The 19,020-nt window shown below is 45.3% G+C and overlaps 1 protein-coding gene across 2 annotated transcripts in view; it reads right to left on the reverse strand.

The window, feature by feature from the left end:
* Nucleotides 1-438: 438 nt before the first annotated feature.
* The window catches only part of tmem68 (transmembrane protein 68), a 62,208-nt gene continuing 43,626 nt past the window's right edge, over nt 439-19,020 (reverse strand). For both annotated transcript variants that reach the window (XM_085992959.1, XM_085992958.1), the window contains 4 exons: nt 18,517-18,710; nt 2,274-2,334; nt 1,201-1,340; nt 439-677 (listed from right to left, as the gene is read on the reverse strand). In XM_085992959.1, coding sequence (XP_085849085.1) covers nt 573-677; nt 1,201-1,340; nt 2,274-2,334; nt 18,517-18,710 — 500 coding nt within the window. In that variant the 3' untranslated portion in view covers nt 439-572. The remainder of the gene's footprint in view (nt 678-1,200; nt 1,341-2,273; nt 2,335-18,516; nt 18,711-19,020) is intronic.

Below are 19,020 nucleotides of genomic sequence, written 5' to 3' on the forward strand. Positions count from 1 at the left end.
GACTGATTAATTTTCAAAAATTTCCAGCAGTTCATCTGGTGTACTTATATTTTTAGTACATCAGCTTTGTTCTCTTTAGAGTTCCACCCCCACCCCCACGCATATAAAATGGATCTATTTCACCCCCATCTTTCCCCCCCGCTACACAGATCTCGCTAGGTCACCTATCTCCTGTGGCAGGTTTGTTCCCAGTACTCCGCCAATGCCATTCTCCAGGCATACGGCACCACGACTCCTGACAACCTACCCTCAGATTCCAAAGGGAGGCGTCTAGTCGTTGCTCAGTCTCTTCACAAAGATCAAGAACGTAATGGAGAGGGGCAACTGAGCCTACGTCTCTCCACTCTATGTCACTGCACAATGGCAGTCCAACATGCTATGCCACATTTAGTACTAAAACTTAGGAAATCAGGTAAGGACATTAATACTGGTGCAAAAGACTTTTTCAACAAAATAATTTTAATGTATAACAGGAGGCATTATTCAGCATTTGTATAGATATAGATACGTGAGAATGAAAAGAAAATGTTTTAAAAAAGTGTTCACTAAAATGTGTTCTCAAAAGTGTACAGTCATTCATTTTTTTGTCTCCAGTGAATACGTTCTAAAAGGGCCCGTAGTATATTTCCTGGTATTTTTTGGTGTTTGTCTATTAAGCCCTGCACAGCTTGCTTTGCCTAGAAAGATGAAAAGATAACATTATGTGAGTGCATTACAAATCACCTGAGCTTCACATCATAACACTGATGCGCTATAAGCATATTACAGTTTTCAGTCAACCCGTTTCGACACATATTTGGGCAAGTACTTAATTTTATGCAAATTCTTCAATCCCTCCCCCATCTACTTAAAAATAGTCTTTCTGCCCACAGTAAACTATGGGGTACAGATAGTCTTCCTACACTAATTTGCCTATTTTAATCACCAACTGGTCTTTGGGCACTGTGTGACAAGAATGCAGATAGACCCTCTGCAGTTTCCCTCAGCATCTTCCAATCACCAAGCACAAATTAGGAACTCACCTTGTGGAAGGCTGCAGGTATAAGTCATAGCATCTTACCACTTAGCGGTGAAGTCCATCAAGTATTTGTCTTCAGGATAGAGATAGTGGGGATTCAAAAATGGCTATTTTGGGATGTAGTTTTTCCCCTAAATGATGTGCCCAATTGTATAACACATTGTAACAGGAAAATAAGTTACCTTTTCAGCCAGCTCAGCAGCAGTTATATTGGGATCGTAAGGAATAGGATCTCCCAAATAGGTGCAAAACTTTACAGGAAAACCTCCATAAATAGGAACAAATGGCCATCTAAATTTATCATACAACCATCTACATATACCTGTTAAAGATATAAAAATAGAAAATTATGCTGCAGGTTAAAACACTGTACAATGCTCAACCAGGTAAATCACTAGATTATGCTATACAGACACACATTCCAATTTGAATAATGAAAATATTAACATCTTCTTGAGAGAATGGTTAATAAATCTTTAATCTAAACATGTCACTTACAACAAGATCTAAAGATCTATGAACCTAATCATTGTGTTACATTAAGACAACTACTAAATCAGCAATATTTATGGTTCCTTCAATTTTTGTTTTTAAAAAGAGCAAAGTGCCAATTTTGTCCTTTTTTCTTACATCAAAGCAATTGTGGCTGATAAATGAATTAATGATGCAAATGGCAGATATGTTAATTTACACATTATATATTCAACAATTATGAAATTGCTATTCCTTTTTACCCAATGCGTTTGCAGCTTCAAGGAAATATATTTATCCCTTCTGCACCAAGGTTACTGTATCAATTCAGGTTAGTACCAGTATTATCCTGCTTTCATGTTTAAATCCATTTTTATTTGGCCAAGTATGACCTGTATGATCAGAATGTTCATGATTCTAACATCAAAGCCAAAATTAAAGCATAACATATAATACAATGATTCATGATAGATTTGGTGTGAACATGGATCTCAGACAGAGATTTCAACAATGTGTCAAATATCACTGCACAGCTGGTTATGTGTTAAGTTAAATACTTACACCACTAGATAATGGCAATGGAGCAAAATTAAGTGCAAGTAAATGGGAAATGATTTAATTGTTCCACGGTGATATTCAAATATGAAGAACACTTCAATGTGAATAAATCACCAAAAACTTATTCAACTGGTGGAACTGTAAAGTACATAGCCAATAGCTGAGTTGCACATTAAATACATTACAAAATACAATTTAGATTAACAGGAGCGAAGACGTTACCTACCAAAACATCCCAATGTCCTAAATCCTTCTCGAATATTCCGTGTAAACATAGGAATAATGGGCTAAAGATGGAAAACAAAGTCATAGGGGCATAGGAACCATTTAAAACCTTTTACAAAAGCATATTGTACATCATAAAATCTTTTTGGAATATACATTTTAACCAATTAACACAAATAATGCTGTGAAAAGGTGATTCATCGAATTATTCTGTAACTAGAACCAAGAATGGAACAAAATAAAGCATTAACATTCTTTTATTGTACTATATCGGAGAGGAGAGGTAATACCATGCTGCTTAAGAGTGCCATATACAAAATGAATCATGAGATTACCAGCACACATTGGAAACTGACACCTTTTGATATGATGAATTGGTTAGTGATCATTTGGATTGCTGGACAAATTAATCACTGTAACAGCATCCCAACCCATAGTGAATTTGTAGAACTTCTTGGCATAAGCTGGCACCACATAATAAATGATAGGCCAGGTCTGACTGACTGATTCCAGCAGCAATGTCTGAGTTCAGCATTAAAAAAACCTCTCTTCTGACCCGGACACTGCCATCAGACCCCCTCAGCAACTAAAACAAAAAAAAAACTATAATTTTACAGCACTAACATTTTCAACAGCGCATTGGGGAGCAGAATTTGTATGAACTACAGGCTTTTTTTCTGCTGATCGTACTTCAATATTATTTGCAAGTGTTCTGCCTAGTTGCAGTATTGTGATACAAGTTGCTGTAGTGCATTCTACGTACTGCAGTTCCACAAAAGAGGGGTGATGATCACAACACCCATAATGTATATCTCTCATACATACAGAATTTATCAAAAGCTAGAACTTCTCGGCCCAAGCTCTGAGAAAATAGTAGAATTTAAGCACCAGGCCCAGGGAGAAGGGCAGGGCTTGCAGTGAAAACTTCTTGGAAGCATTAGTAACATAAATTTAGCTAACTTTATGGGTAGGTTTAGTGTTTCTTTTCCATAATTATATAATTTTAGTGTATTTATTTTGGTATAAATTTAATTTTTAGTTATACGTACTGGGGTGCTTGAAAAAACAATATGACTACTCAAAGGATTTGAAGGAAATTACTAGAGCAATTTGGCTGTTGGGTGGTTCCCAACTAACTTTAAATAGTTGCCTTACAGATGCAAGACTATTAATTATATACAATTGCATTTTAATGTGGAAAAAAGTCACAAGGCACTTCAGGTCAAGCCAGAAAGGAAGAGCTTAGGAGGGGTGACTGAAAGCTCAATGGCAAGAAAGATATTTGAAAAGGTTTTTTTTTTTTTTTTTTTTATTAAATAAAGTGGAGAACCAGAGTTGCTTAGCTAATAAGCTCCAATGAGTAGATCCGATGCAGCTTAAGTTCTGCCACTAGTGGTGGTGAGGGGTGGAAAGAAGGGAGGATGCACAGAGGAACCACACATTTGTGAGGGGATAAAGGACTCAAGAATGTTGCAGAGATAGGGTGGGGGTGAGACAGTGAGGGATTTGAAGACAAATTACAGCAGTGTAAAGAAAGTATTTCAGTATGGTCTACTCCTGCTCTTACTTCTTATGTAAGGAAGGCTGGGTAGAACTAACGAACAACAAAGGATGCAAGACACTGGTGGGAGTTGTCGACAGACCTCCTGACAGTAGGGTTGTAGTGGGAGGGATGTATAAATAAAGAGATCAGGGAAGCATGTAGCAAAAACAATGTAGTTATAATGGGAGATTTTAACTTTCACAGACTGGGAAAAACACAGCTCCAGTAGTAAAGTTAATAAATTTCTAGAATGTATTTGGGACAGTTTTCTAGAACAATATGTTTCAGAACCAACATGGGTACAGGCCATACTAGATGTAGTGATAAGTAACAAACCAGAATTAGTTAACAATCTGAGAGTAAGGGGGCATCTTGCGAATAGTGACCATAATATGATTGAATTTTGTATTAAGTTTGAGGGAGAGCCAAGATTCACAAACCAAGTTATTAAATTTAAGTAAGGCAAATTTTGAAGGGATGAGAAATGAATTGACCACAGTAAACTAGGCTGAACTGTTAATGGGTAAACCTACAACAAACAGTGAGAAGTATTCAAAGAATTATTTGGTACAATACAAAAGCAATACATACAATGGCAAAGGTGTTACTTGTGTAGTTCAGCAACCATGGTCAACAAATGAGATCATAGAATCTTACAGCACAGAAGGAGGCCACTTGGCCCATCGTCCCTGGGCCGGCTCTTTGAAAGAGCCATCCATAATCCCACTTTCCTGCTCTTTCCCCATAAGAGACTCTCACAGTGACTTGTATAATTGCCTTTAATCATGTTTATTACCTTTCAATGTTGGCTCTGGTTAAACAGAGCTAGATCGACAAAATCGCGATCTGACGCGATGTCATCACGTGGGTCATGTGACGTCCCCAACAGCGGGAAACGTGATGACGTCAGAGGTAGAGGGCGTGGCCAGCCAGTCCTCGTGTGGAGTGATAGAGAAAAGACCTGTTTAGGGCTTCTCCTGCATTTTCTTGTTTTGTAAAGTTTTAATACATTAAACTCAGTTTGTTAACTTCCAGTGAGTTTATAGATTCTTTGCTAGGAGTGCAGAGACTCCTACATTGATGACCCCGAATCCTCGCGATCGTTTTTCGCGGTGAACGCAGAGAACAGGCCAGTAATGGAGGCCAATGCAGTGGCCTTGAAGCTCCCCCAATTCTGAGAACAACAGGCAGCCTCTTGGTTTGTGCAAGCCGAGGCGCAATTTGAGCTCCGCAACATCGTACAGGACCAGACCAGATATCTCCACGTGGTCTCCACCCTCGAGAGCTCGATGGCGTCGAGAATCATCAGCCTTCTGGAGAGTCCTCCGAATGCTGCCAAGTATGTCGCCATCAAGACACGATTGCTGTAGGTATTTGGTCTTACCAAAGCGGAGCGCGCTCGCCGTTTACTGACGCTACCAGGGTTAGGTGACTCCAAACCCTCGGAGCTTATGAGCCATATGCTGACTCTCCTGGGGTCCGAGCCCCAGTGCTTTCTGTTTCGCGAGCTGTTCCTTACTCAACTCCCCGAGCAAGTCCAGGTGGCCCTCGCCCGAGCAGAAACTGCAGACTGCGTCGCGCTCGCTGAAGAGGCGGATAAGATTTACGCGGTCCGGCAACAGTACTGCGCCCTCGCGCAACGCCCTGCCACGAGGAGCCCGGCCCCAGCTCCGACCACGCCGCCTCCGATGACCGGTTACTGCTACTACTATGCTCGTTTCAGCCCGAAGGCCCGCTGCTGCCGCCCACCGTGCAGTTTCGTTACCAGACCGTCGAATAGACCGCCACGAGTCAAGCACGCCGGTCCCGGTACTTCCCCCACGGCCACGATGGCGATCAGCGCTTCCGGGAATCTCACCTACTCCATCTCGGGCCATCATTTTCTATGCGACACGGGGGCGCAATGCAGCATACTTCCCGCCTCGGTCATCGACCTTCGCTCCGGCGGACGGGGCCCCCCTATGCAAGCGGCCAACGGGGGTTCGATCCGCACTTGCGGAACGCGGCTCGTCCAAGTATGTTTCGGTGGACAGTTTTTCACCTGGAATTTAGTCACTGCTCAAATCTCGCAGGCCCTGTTGGGTGCTGACTTTTTGGGCGCCAACGGCCTGTTGGTGGACGTGAAAAATCGACGCCTCGTTCGCGCCGCCACACTCGACGATATTTCAGGGGCACGCAGCACGTCTGCGTCACAAACGATTTCATGTGCGCAGCCACAGCCCGACGATTTCGCCTGTCTCCTCGAGGAGTTCCCCGAGCTGACGAAGCCCACCTTATCAGCTCCGACCGTCAAGCATAGGGTGGAGCATCATATTTCGACTACCGGCTCTCCCGTTTACGCCAGGGCGCGCATTTAGAGCCCAGCAAGCTAGCGGCAGCAAAGGCGGAGTTCGCCGTGATGGAGAAAATGGGGATCATCCGTCGGTCCAATAGCCCCTGGTCCTCCCCGCTCCACATCGTCCCCAAGCCCGGCGGGGGATGGCGGCCCTGTGGTGATTATCGCCGCCTCAATGAGATAACGACGCCCGACCGCTACCCCATTCCCCATATACAGGACTTCTCAGCCCATTTGGCGGGGACGTTCATCTTCTCGAAAATCGACCTCATCCGTGGTTACCATCAGGTGCCAGTGCACCCTCAAGATGTCCAAAAGACAGCTGTAATTACCCCCTTTGGACTTTTTGAATTCCTGCGAATGCCCTTTGGGCTTAAGAATGCGGCGCAGGCGTTTCAGCGCCTCGTGGATTCAGTCCTGCAGGACCTTGACTTTTTATTTGTTTATTTGGATGATATTCTGGTTGCCAGCACCTCCAAAGAGGAACACCTCGAGCACCTTCGGGTCCTTTTCCGACGGCTTCAGCAGCACGGCCTCATCGTTAACCCGGACAAATGCTGTTTTGGCCTAGCGCAACTTGATTTCCTGGGCCACCGCATAACCACCACTGGGGCAATGCCACTTCGAGTCAAGGTGGAGGCAATCGCGGCGTTCCCGAAACCGAAATCCGTGAAAGCCTTACAGGAGTTCCTGGGGATGGTGAACTTCTATCATCGTTTCATCCCCAGGGCAGCACAGCTCATGCGTCCGCTCTACGAGGCCCTCAGAGGCACGACGGGAAAGGAGCCAGTGGTATGGTCGCAAGACATGGATCGCGCCTTCGAGGAGACGAAAGCTGCGCTCGCCAATGCGACCATGTTAGCACACCCCCTGCCGGGAGCCACCATCGCCCTCACGACGGACGCGTCAGACTACGCGGTGGGGGCCGTCTAGGAGCAGTGGGTCGACGGCGTGTAGCAGCCTCTGGCCTTTTTTAGCCGCCAGCTACAACGGCATGAGCGCCGGTACAGTACTTTCGATTGAGAGCTGTTGGCTTTGTTTTTGGCCATCCGCCATTTTCGTTTCCTCCTCGAAGGATGACGCTTCATCGCGTTTGTTGACCACAAGCCATTGATGTTCGCAATGGCCAAGTCTGCGGAACCATGGTCGGCTCGGCAGCAACGGCAGCTGACGTACATATCGGAGTTCACCACCGACATCCGGCATGTGGCCAGTAAGGACAACGTCGTCGCCAACTGCCTCTCCCGTGCTGCCGTCCAGGCCGTCCAATTGGGCATTGACTACACACAGATGGCGGTTGACCAAGCGGCCGACCCGGAGACACAGGGTTTTCGTTCGGTTCCAACCAGCCTCCAGCCGAGGGATGTGCCGTTCCATTCCGCAGGTACTACTCTGCTCTGCGATGTTTCGCTGGGTGCACCCCGTCCGATCGTTCCGTCTAAATGGCGCCGAGCGGTTTTCGACGCCATACACGGCCTATCGCATCCTGGAGTGTGGGCATCGCAAATGCTGCTGGTCTCCAAATTCGTATGGAGGGGAATACGCAAAGACGTCAGAGACTGGGCGAACACTTGTGTTGTTTGCCAACGGGCCACGGTGCAGCGGCATGTCAGGGCCCCGCTCGCCACCTTCGAGGTTCCGGAGCGGCGATTTGATCACATTCACATCGACTTAGTGGGCCCGCTTCCACCTTCCCGGGGCTTTATGTACCTTTTGACGATGGTGGATCGCACCACGAGGTGGCCGGAGGCAGTCCCCATGATGTCCACCACCTCTGCGGATGTTGCTCGAGCTTTCGTGTCATCGTGGGTAGCCCGTTTTGGTGTCCCTGTGGATATCTCGGCGGATCGGGGGCCGCAATTTTTGTCCGAACTGTGGAATGAGGTGATTTCCGTGTTGGGCGTTAAGCTCCACCGCACTACGGCCTATCACCCGCAAGCGAATGGCTTGTGCGAGCGGTTCCTTGAAGGCGTCGCTCAGGGCCAGCCTGCTGGATGCATCCTGGGTCGACAAACTGCCGTGGGTGATGTTAGGACTCCGCACGCGCCGAAGGAAGATCTCCAGTCGGCGGCGGCGGAGATGGTTTACGGGCAACCGCTTCGAGTCCCAGGTGAATTCCTGCCGTCCCCTACGCAACCATGGTCCGCGGCCAGGCAAAGAGAGACCCACCGGGATGCGGCCCACTGTTTCCACCCAGTTCCGACCTCACAGCACGATTTGCCTTCGTCCAACGTCCCGGGGGAGTTGTCGAAAGCCAAGTTCGTGTTTGTGCGCCAAGACAGCCATCGCTCCCCGCTCACACCTCCTTATGCCGGGCCCTTCAAGGTTTTGCAGGCAGGGGACAAGAGTTTCGTGATTGACGTCGGGGGCAAGCCGGATCACATCTCTGTCGATCGCCTCAAGCCTGCGCACCTGGACCTCGAACGACCGATAGAGCTGGTGCCGCGGCCGGCCGCCGCCACACCTGACAGCGCCATGTTACCTACCAGTTCACCGCCTGCTCGGCGTTTTCCCCTCTGGGAATTTAGGAGTCGGTCCAACAGACTTGTCCGACCTCCTCAGCAATTGACTCTTTTCGTTAAAGACAATTCTGGGGGGGCGTATGTGGCAAAGCCACTAAGAGACTCGCACAGTGACTTGTATAATTGCCTTTAATCATGTTTATTACCTTTCAATGTTGGCTCTGGTTAAACAGAACTAGATCGACAAAATCGCGATCTGACGCGATGACGTCATCACGTGGGTCATGTGACGTCCCCGACGGCGGGAAACGTGATGACATCATGGGTAGAGGGCGTGGCCAGCCAGTCCTCGTGTGGAGTGATAGAGAAAAGACCTGTTTAGAGCTTCTCCTGCATTTTCTTGTTTTGTAAAGTTTTAATACATTAAACTCAGTTTGTTAACTTCCAGTGAGTTTATAGATTCTTTGCTAGGAGTGCAGAGACTCCTATAATAGCCATGTAAAACTTTCCTTTCCAATTATATATCCAATTTCCTTTTGAAAGTTACTATTGAACTTGTTTCCACCACCCTTTCAGGCAGTGCTTTACAGATCATAAACGGAGGTATTCCGCAAAGCAATCACTCAATCTGCATTTAGTCTCCCCAATGTAGAGGAAACCGCAACATGAATACTCTATCCTTGGCCTCCTACACTGTTCTAGTGAAGCTCAATGGACGCTCGAGGAACAGCTCATCTTTTGATTAGGCACTTTACAGACTTCCAGATTCAACACTGAGTTCAACAATTTCAGATCATAACCACTGCTCCCATTTTTTCAGACAGCAACTGTTGGTAATGATTCTGCTACTGCCACTTACACCTCCTCTAGACCCATCATTTGTTTCTTTACTTGTCCTATTACTATCCCTTTTGCCTGCACCATCACCCCTTTTGTCATTTAATCTCTCCAGCCTTCCACCCTATCACAGACCTTCCCTTTTGTTCTTTCCTCCCCTCCCGCCCTTTCCCTGCCTCTGTACTTGCTTAAAACTTGTTACATCTCTAACATTTTTCAGTTCTGATGAAAGGACATCGACTTGAAACATTAACTTTGTTTCTCTCTCTACAGATGCTGCCAGACCGGTTGAGTATTTAAATAGTGCCTTTAATGTAGTAAAATGTTCCAAGGCGCTTCACAAAAGTGGTATCCAACAAAATTTGACACCGAGCCACATAAGGAAATATTAGAACAGGTGACCAAAAGCTTGGTCAAAGAGGTAGGTTTTAAGGAGCGTCTTAAAGAAGGAGAGGTAGCAAGGCGGAGAGATTTAGGGAGGGAATTCCAGAGATTAGGGTCCAGGCAGCTGAAGGTACAGCTGCCGATTAAAATTAGGGATGCGCAAGTGGCCAGGATTTGAAGACCGCAGAGATCTCAGAGGATTGTAGGGCTGGAGGAGGTTACAGTGATAGGGAGGGGCGAGGCCATGGAGAGATTTTGAAAACAAGGATTATAATTTTTAAAATCGAAGTGTTGCCAGACCTGGAGCCAACGTCTTTCTCTCTCTCTTAGGCAGTCCCTTGGAACCGAGGATGACTTGCTTTCACATTAAAAATGAGTTCACAGGTCACTGAGGAGTCCAATGCGGGACCTACAGTCTCTGTCACAGGTGGGGCAGACGGTGGTTGAAGGGGGCGGGTGGGTGGGGTGCTTGGGTTGATGTGTGCACCTTGCACTTGGCTTTCGCTTGCTCCCGGCAAAGAGACTCGAGGTGTTCGGCGCCTTCCCAGATGCTTCTCCTCCACTTTGTGCGGTCTTGGGCCAGGGATTCCCAGGTGTCGGTGGGGATGTTACACTTTTTCAAGGAGGCTTTGAAGCGTTTCCTCTGCCCACCTGGGGCTTTCTTGCCATGTCGGAGCTCCGAGTAGAGCGTTTGTTTTAGGAGTCTCATATCGGGAATGCGGACGATGTGACCCGTCCATCGGAGCTGATCGAGCGTGGTCAAAGCTTCAATGCTGGGGATGTTGGCCTGAGCAAAAACACAGACGTTGGTGCGCCTCTCCTGGTCCCTCAATACCTCCTCTCTGGTGAAGAAGGCCCAGCAGCGCCTATATTTCCTAAGGAGGCTGAAGGGATGTAACCTGTCACCCCTGATCCTCTGTAACTTTTACCGCTGCACAATAGAGAGCATCCTGACGAACTGTATCACAGTATGGTATGGCAGCTGTAGCTCCTATGACCGGAAAGCCCTGCAGCGGGTAGTCAAAACTGCCCAACGTATTACCGGCACCCAGCTACCGACCATAGAGCACATATACCAGAAACGCTGTTTACGGAGGTCACTGACCATCATCAAAGACCCTACCCACCCCAGCCACAGTCTGTTCGTCCCCCTGCCATCTGGGAGACGCTACAGATGCATTCGCACCCGAACGACCAGATTTAGGAACAGCTTCTTTCCCAGGGCTGTCATCCTACTGAACTCCACAAATAAACTCTAAAGCCTGCACATCTGCCAATGCACTTTATTATGTTTATGTTAATGTATTACAAGCCAAATGAATGTTGAATGTTTAAATGTCTTAATCTAAATGTACACTCTCGGGAGCCGCAAGCCTACATTTCGTTGTACTGCACTTGTGCACTAACAATGACAATAAAGTTGATTATTATTCTTTATTATTCTATCCTGCCAATGGATTTGCAGGATCTTGCAGAGGCAGCGTTGGTGGTACCTCTCCAGTGCTTTGAGGTGCCTGCTATAAATGGTCCATGTCTCTGAGGCATACAGGAGGGTGGCTATCACTACTGCTCTGTAGACCATGAGCTTGGTGCCGGGTTTGAGGTCCTGGTCTTCAAACACTCTCTTCCTCAGGCGACCGAAGGCTGCACTGGCACACTGAAGGCGGTGTTGGACTTGGTCATCGACGTCTGCCCTTGTTGACAGTAGGCTCCCGAGGTATGGAAAGTGGTCCACGTTGTCCAAGGCCTTGTCGTGGATTTTGATAATCGGGGGGCAGTAGTGTGTGGCGGGGGCCAAGCCAATGTAGGTCAGCAAGCACAGGGGTGATGGGTGAACGGGACTTGGTGCAGGTTAGAATACAGACAGCAGAGATTTGGGTGTGTTCAAGTTTATGTGGGGTGGAAGATGGGAGGACAGCCAGGAGAGCACTGGAATAGTCCAGTCTAGAGGTGACAAAGACATGGATGAGTATTTCAGCAGCAGAGGAGCTGAGGCAGGGACAGAGACAGGTGATACTATGGAGGTGGAAGTAGGTGTCTTGGTGATGGAGTGGATATGTGGTCGGAAGCTCATCTAAGGGTCAAATGACACCAAGGTTGCGAACAGTCTGGTTCAGCCTCAAAATAGTTGCCAGGGAGAGGGATGGAGTCGGTGGCTAGGGAACTGAGTTTGTGGCATTTGTCAGAGACAGTGACTGAGCACGTGGACAAGTATGATATGATCAAAGAGAGTCACCATGGATTTGTGAAGGGCAGATCATGTCTATTAATCTAACTGAATCTTTTGAGGAGGTCACTAACATGGTGGATAGGGGAGTGTCTATGAATGTTGCCTATATGAACTTCTAGAAGGCATTTAAAAAATAAAAGTGCACGGTACTGAAGGTAACTTTGATATGGGTTGGTAATTGGTTAGGAGGTAGGAGACAGAGTAGGGATAAAGAGAATGTTCTCTGATTGTCAGGGAGTGACAAGTTTTGTTCCCCAGGGATTTTCACTAGGGCCTCAGTTTCTCACCATATTTATTAATGACTTGGATGAAGGAATAGAGAGTTGTATATCCACATTTGCAGATGATACTAAGTTAGGAGGCACATTAAGAGGCATACAGCAGGGCGGGTATCACTGCTGCTCTGTAGACCATGAGCTTAGTGCTGGGTTTGAGGTCCTGGTCTTCAAACACTCTCTTCCTCAGGCGACCGAAGGCTGCACTGGCACACTGAAGGTGGTGTTGGACTTCGTCGTCGACATCTGCCCTTGTTGACAGTAGGCTCCCAAGGTATAGAAAGTAGTCAATGCTGTCCAAGGCCTTGTCGTGGATTTTGATAATCGGGGGGCAGTACTGTGTGATGGGGGCAGGTTGGTAGAGGACCTTTGTCTTACGGATGTTTAGTGTAAGGCCCATGCTCTCGTACACTTCGGTGAAGGTGTTGACGATGGTTTGGAGTTTGACCTCCGAGTGAGCGCAGACGCAAGCCTCGTCTGCATACTGTACTTCGATGACAGAGGATGGGACGACCTTGGATCTGGACTGGAGGCAACGGAGGCTGAACAGTTTCCCATTTGATCTGTAAATTAGCTCCACTCCAGCGGGGAGCTTACTGAGGGTGAGATGGAGTATTGCAGCAAGGAAGATCGAGAGGAGCGTTGGTGCGATAACACAGCCTTGCTTGACCCCGGTCAGAGACATGGACCATGTACAGCAGGCACCTCAAAGCACTGGAGAGGTACCACCAACGCTGCCTCCACAAGATCCTGTAAATCCATTGGCAGGATAGGCACACCAACATCGGTGTTCTTGCTCAGGCCAACATCCCCAGCATCGAAGCTTTGACCACACTCGATCAGCTCTGATGGGCGGGTCACATTGTCCGCATGCCCGATACGAGACTCCCAAAACAAGCGCTCTACTCAGAGCTCCAGTACGGCAAGAGAGCCCCAGGTGGGCAGAGGAAACGCTTCAAGGACACCCTCAAAGCCTCCTTGAAAAAGTGTAACATCCCCACCGACACCTGGGAATCCCTGGCCCAAGACCGCACAAAGTGGAGGAGAAGCGTCCGGGAAGGCGCCAAACACCTAGAGTCTCTTCGCCGGGAGCACGCGGAAGCCAAGCGCAGGCAGCGCAAGGAGAGCACGTCAACCCAAGCACCCCACCCACCCGCCCCTTCAACCACCGTCTGCCCCACCTGTGACAGAGACTGTAGGTCTTGCATTGGACTCATCAGTCACCTGCGAACTCATTTTTAATGTGGAAGCAAGTCATCCTCGGTTCCGAGGGACTGCCTAAGAAGAACATTAAGAGCAGGGGAAAGGTAAATTTACATAATGGAATAGCTGATGATTTACTGTATTCTGTAATTGGAACCTATATTCCTATAAATATTTTAATTTGATGGATGACTCACCCATCAAAATAACCTAGCATCCACAGGAAATATGGAATAGGCTTGTACATAACAATTATACATGATACAATAAATCCATAACTAAATCTGTCTTTCTCCTTTTGTCAAACCAGCAACTGTTCCCTTGACATGGGAGATTCCCTCAATTGAAGTGGATAGCAATCACATTTTCCAAGACTTCCATTCATCCTGCTCCTTAACTGACAATGATGGTAGCCACCACAGGGTAAACTTTAGTTCTGCTGTACTACTGCTGGGTTTGGTAAAGACTTAGCTTCATGTCTGAGTTCCTTATAAATCTGACAAGTTCACAGGCTGCTTTAAAATGACAGGAAATTGCAAAATGACCACTTGATTGGATCTATCCCAGATCGTGAGCTTAATTTGGCTTTTTGACAACAGCTTCAGCAATCTGTTTCAGACGTTGTAAACAGGTACTGGAAACTTGTAAACTCCGTCTCCAACTGATGAATGCTTGCAGCATGGCAGCTTCCCAAATTTGTCCTATGATTACAAAAATTCCCATTTAGAATTTTGCTCATATCCCGTTCTCAGGGTTCTTTTAAACATTACTTCAAGCTAAATGCCCTTTGCAGTAGTCAATTTGGAATAATATTAAGATCACCTCTTTCATAAATTCAAAGTTTTAAAAACAATACTTGCGTCTGGCAAGTGATCTTACAAGATAATTTACCAGCTTATTTAATGGCCCGTGATGACATGATTGGTAATGCAATCATATTGCATCACTGATCATAAGTGTTAAACAAAATGTTGATAAAAATCAATCTACATGATTTAAAAAGTTGCCAAAAAAAAGAGGAACCACAAATTGACATTACAAGAATGTGAACTTTACCCAGTACCCAACATGGTCTTATGTCTGCTGCGTTTTTGAACCAGGGGGATTCCAGATATTGAGCCTGATCAAATCTGTTCAGATTCTTTAGAACTTGGAGTTACTTAGCACAGTACCTCAGAGTACAAAACACAGAACATTAGCAGTTTTCAGAGTTAGAAAATGGGTAAGTCTTCATTATTTAATCATGGAAAATCTCATTATACATCAGTACTAAGAACATTGGCCTGGATTTTGTGGTCAGTGGTGAACGAATGGTGCTAACCATTCAGTACACTTACCCACAGACTTTCATAGAATCATCCATCGCAGAAGGGAGCCATTTGGCCCATCGAGTCTGTGCCGGCTCTTCCAAAGAACAATCCAGCTAGTCCCATTCCCCCACTCTTTCGAATAATGAACTCCCCTCCAACCAATACAATCTATTTACTACCACATCAGCAGACAACCTAAAGTCTAAAGGAGGCCGGAGAGCGAGACTTAAATCATCAGATAACAGCGGACAATCTGCAGTAGTAAGGAAATAGATCCTCATTACCTTCACATGCAGCAAAATGACCGGGGGGGGGGGGCACAAAATCATAGAGTGAAGGTACAAATGCATCCCTCCCCCTGCTGGAAGTACGCTGAAGGGCTGTGGGGAGAACGGCATGCTGGTGGACTTAGTTTGTTCATGCCTTTTTATTAAGTCACTCTGGGCAATAATCCAGGAGCTCACAAGCTCAAGTTATGACCAGTCTCTGAATCTTATTGCTGCTTAGAAATAAGAAGGTGCATCTCCCTGATGTGAAGTGACGTCCTCTCTGCAACAAATGTGAGTAGAAGACCTTGTCCTGAATACGCGAGATCCTTTGCCCTGTCTAACTGAAATCACTCTCCTTTAGAACATTGCCCTCCAACGTATTGTCTTCCAACCATATACACCTTCACAGGATCACATATGAATGCATTAATATAAATGTAAGTCTTTCTTTGTACTTCATTGGCTGTGAAGCGCTTTGTGACGTCCTGAGATCGTGAAAGGAGTTATATGAATGCAAGTCTTTTTTTACATTAAAGTGGCAAATAACATGAATATTATAGAATCATAAAATAGTACAGCTCATAAGGAGACCTTTTGGCCCATCAAGTCTGCACCAGCTCTTTCGAAGAGCAATCCAGTTAGTCCTACTCCCCTGCTCTTTCCCCATATCCCTACAATTTTTTTCTCCTTCAAGTATTTATCCGATTCTCTTTTGAAGGCGACTATTGAATCTGTATCCACCACCCTATCAAGCAGTGCATTCCAAATCCTAACCACTTGTTGCATAAAAAAGTTTTCCCTCATGTTGCCTGTGGTCCTTTTGCCAATCACCTTAAATCTATGCTCTCTCGTTATCGACCCTTCAGCCATTGGGAACAGTTTCTCTTTATTTACTCTATCTAAACCATTCATGATTTTAAACATCTCTATCAAATCTCCTCCTAGCCTTCTCTGCTCTAAGGAGAGCAACCCCAGCTTCTCAAGTCTATCCATGTAACTGTAATCCCTCATCTCTGGAACCATTCTAGTAAATCTCTTCTGTACCTCTCCAAAGCCTCACGTCCTTCCTAAAGTCTGGTGCCCAGAATGGGACACAATACTCCAGCTGGGGCCAAATTAGTATTTTATACAGGTTTAACATAACTTCCTGGCTTTTGTACTCCATGCCTCTATTTATAAATCCCAGGATCCCATAAGCTTTATTAACTGCTTTGTTAACCTGTCCTGCCACCTCCAAAGATTTGTGCACAAACACTGCGCCCCCCACCCCCCCCGGTCTCTTTGTTCTTGCACCCCCTTGAAAATTGTACCATTTAGCATGCATTGTCTGTCCTCATTCTTCCTACCATTACTTTTCTGCGTTGAATTTCATCTGCCATGTGTACGCCCATTCCACCAGCCTGTCTTCTTGAAGTCTATCACTATCTTCCTCAATGTTTACCACACTTCCATGTTTTGTCATATCTGCAAATTTTGAAATTGTGCCCTGTACCACGAAGTCCAAGTCATTAATGTACTTCAAAAACAGCCTAACATGTGGTACTTTATCAAACGCCTTTTGAAAGTCCATTTACACAATATCAACTGCACTGCCCTCATCCACCCTCTCTGTTGCCTCATCAAAAAAACTCAAACACGATTTGACCTTAACAAATCTGTGCTGGCTCTCCTTTATTGGTCCATGTGGTTGTTAATTTTCTCCCGGATTTTTGTTTCTAAATATGTCCCTACCACTGATGTTAAACTGACTGGCCTGTAATCGCCAGGTTTATCCTTATCCCCTCTTTTTTGAACAAGGGTGTAACATTTGCATACTCCAGTCCTTTGGCACCATCCCTGTATCCAAGGAGGATTGGAAGATTGTGGCCAGCACTTCTGCAATTTCTACCTTTTCTTCTCTCAGCAACCTAGGATGCATCCCATCCGGACCGGGTGACTAAGTACTGCCAGCCTTCCTAATAACTCCCCTTTATCTATTTTTATCTCATCCAGTATCCCAGCAACCTCCTCGTTTACCATAGCTTTGGCAAAGTCCTCTTTCTTGTTAAAAACCAATGCAAAGTACTCATTTAGTACCTCAGCCATGCCTTCTGCCTCTACCAATAGATCTCCATTTTGGTCCCTAATCAGCCCCACTGTAAAATCTGGGCCATTAATTTTTAAAATACAATTCACAGTGGAACACAGGTTTGTGTTTTAAAAAACTTGAACACTCATTTTTCTTTTTAAAACAAAAATGTGACTGCAGTATTCAAAAGTTAGCTGCAAAAGCCTTTATATCTACTATTGTTAATTCAAAATTAATTTTTGCTCAATAAATTCGTTATTTCGTATGAATTGAGCAATTTTAATGAAACAGCAGAGGTGATTGTTTTTGTATAATTTCAATTTGAATTAAGACAATTTGAAGAAACATCAAATTAGTTGACTGTAATTTTATATAAGTAAATATATTTTTAAAAGATTGTTTTAGTTGTAATTCCATACAAAATGACACTTGCACAAAGATATTTCTCTTGCTGTGTACTAGTCAGTTTTTCCTATTTAGTCCTCCATTCCTCAACTGAGAGAGAGGATAGGCAACCATTTCTCTGGGCTTGGCTAATGTAATTCAAATTAGATTCTCACTGCTTGGTCCCCCGTAATAATGAGACTGAGACTGGTTAAAACCCTTAATTGGAGAATCACCAATGCAAACCCATTTTCTACCACCGAGTGTGCTGCACCACTAGCCACAAGTTACTTTAGATGGGGACCACAGCTTGTTTAAAACTCCTCATATTAAAAAAGACTTGCATTTATATAGTGCCTTTCACGATCTCAGGACATACCAAAGCACTTTACTTTTGAAGTGTAGTCACTGTTGTAATGTAGGAAACGTGGCAGCCAATTTGTGCACAGCAAGCTCCCACAAACAGCAATGTGATAATGACCAGATAATCTGTTTTTGTGGTGTTGATTGAGGGATAAATATTGGCCAGGAAATCAGGGATAACTCCCCAGCTCCTCTTTAAAATAGTGCCATGGGATCTTTTACGTCCACTTGAGAACACAGATGGGGCCTCGGTTTAACGTCTCATCCAGAAGACGGCACCTCCAACAGCGCAGCACTCCTTCAGTACTGTACTGGAGTGTCAGCCTAGATATTTGTGCTCAAGTCTCTGGAGTGGGACTTGAACCCACTCTGCTTGGCAATTGATGCAATCACCATGGCAATGGAAGTTACAAAGGGATCCACAGCCACCTTTTGGCTGGGAAGGATAGCAGCAAACATGAGTAGCTATGAGTGATTTCCTTTGGGTAAGAGAACATTCAAAGTATATGGACAGACACAAAATAGACTGAAGTAGTAAATAATATTCTCTAAAGAGAAAAACATAGCTTAGCTATACTCACCACTTGAGCATCAATTGCCACCTGAGCGAATCCCTTCCGACCACTCCAAAAGATGCTATACGTCTCATCGCTAAAGAGTGCTTCACGGACTCCACCTGGTGAGATGGCCAACAAGTGACCATTTTTCAAAGCTTTGACACACTCCTCTTGTGGACCATGCATAGCACTAAAAACTTCCAACAATAATTTAAACCCTGAAAAAGAAATTTAGAAACCTGTTTACAAAAAGAGCAGTGACAAATGTGGAAAAAATTGCAGACATTACAAAATCTTTTATAGTATTGACCGAATATTATAGTCTCAAATAAAAGGGTTAAATATATACCACCACCGATTAGGCTGCCAAAAGTAACTAGAATTAACCTACTTTAACCTGAGCTCTTCTATTTATTGATTTAATGCTTATTAATTACACAACATTCTTGCTTCATTTGAAGCCAGTCACCAACACCTATCTTGATATTATGACATTGTGTATATCCTACAAAAATTTAGCTCAACCAA

Source organism: Somniosus microcephalus, chromosome 7 (assembly GCF_052327205.1).
Source record: "Somniosus microcephalus isolate GS21.2 chromosome 7, FLI_Smic_1.0, whole genome shotgun sequence".
NCBI classification, from domain to species: Eukaryota; Metazoa; Chordata; class Chondrichthyes; order Squaliformes; family Somniosidae; genus Somniosus; species Somniosus microcephalus.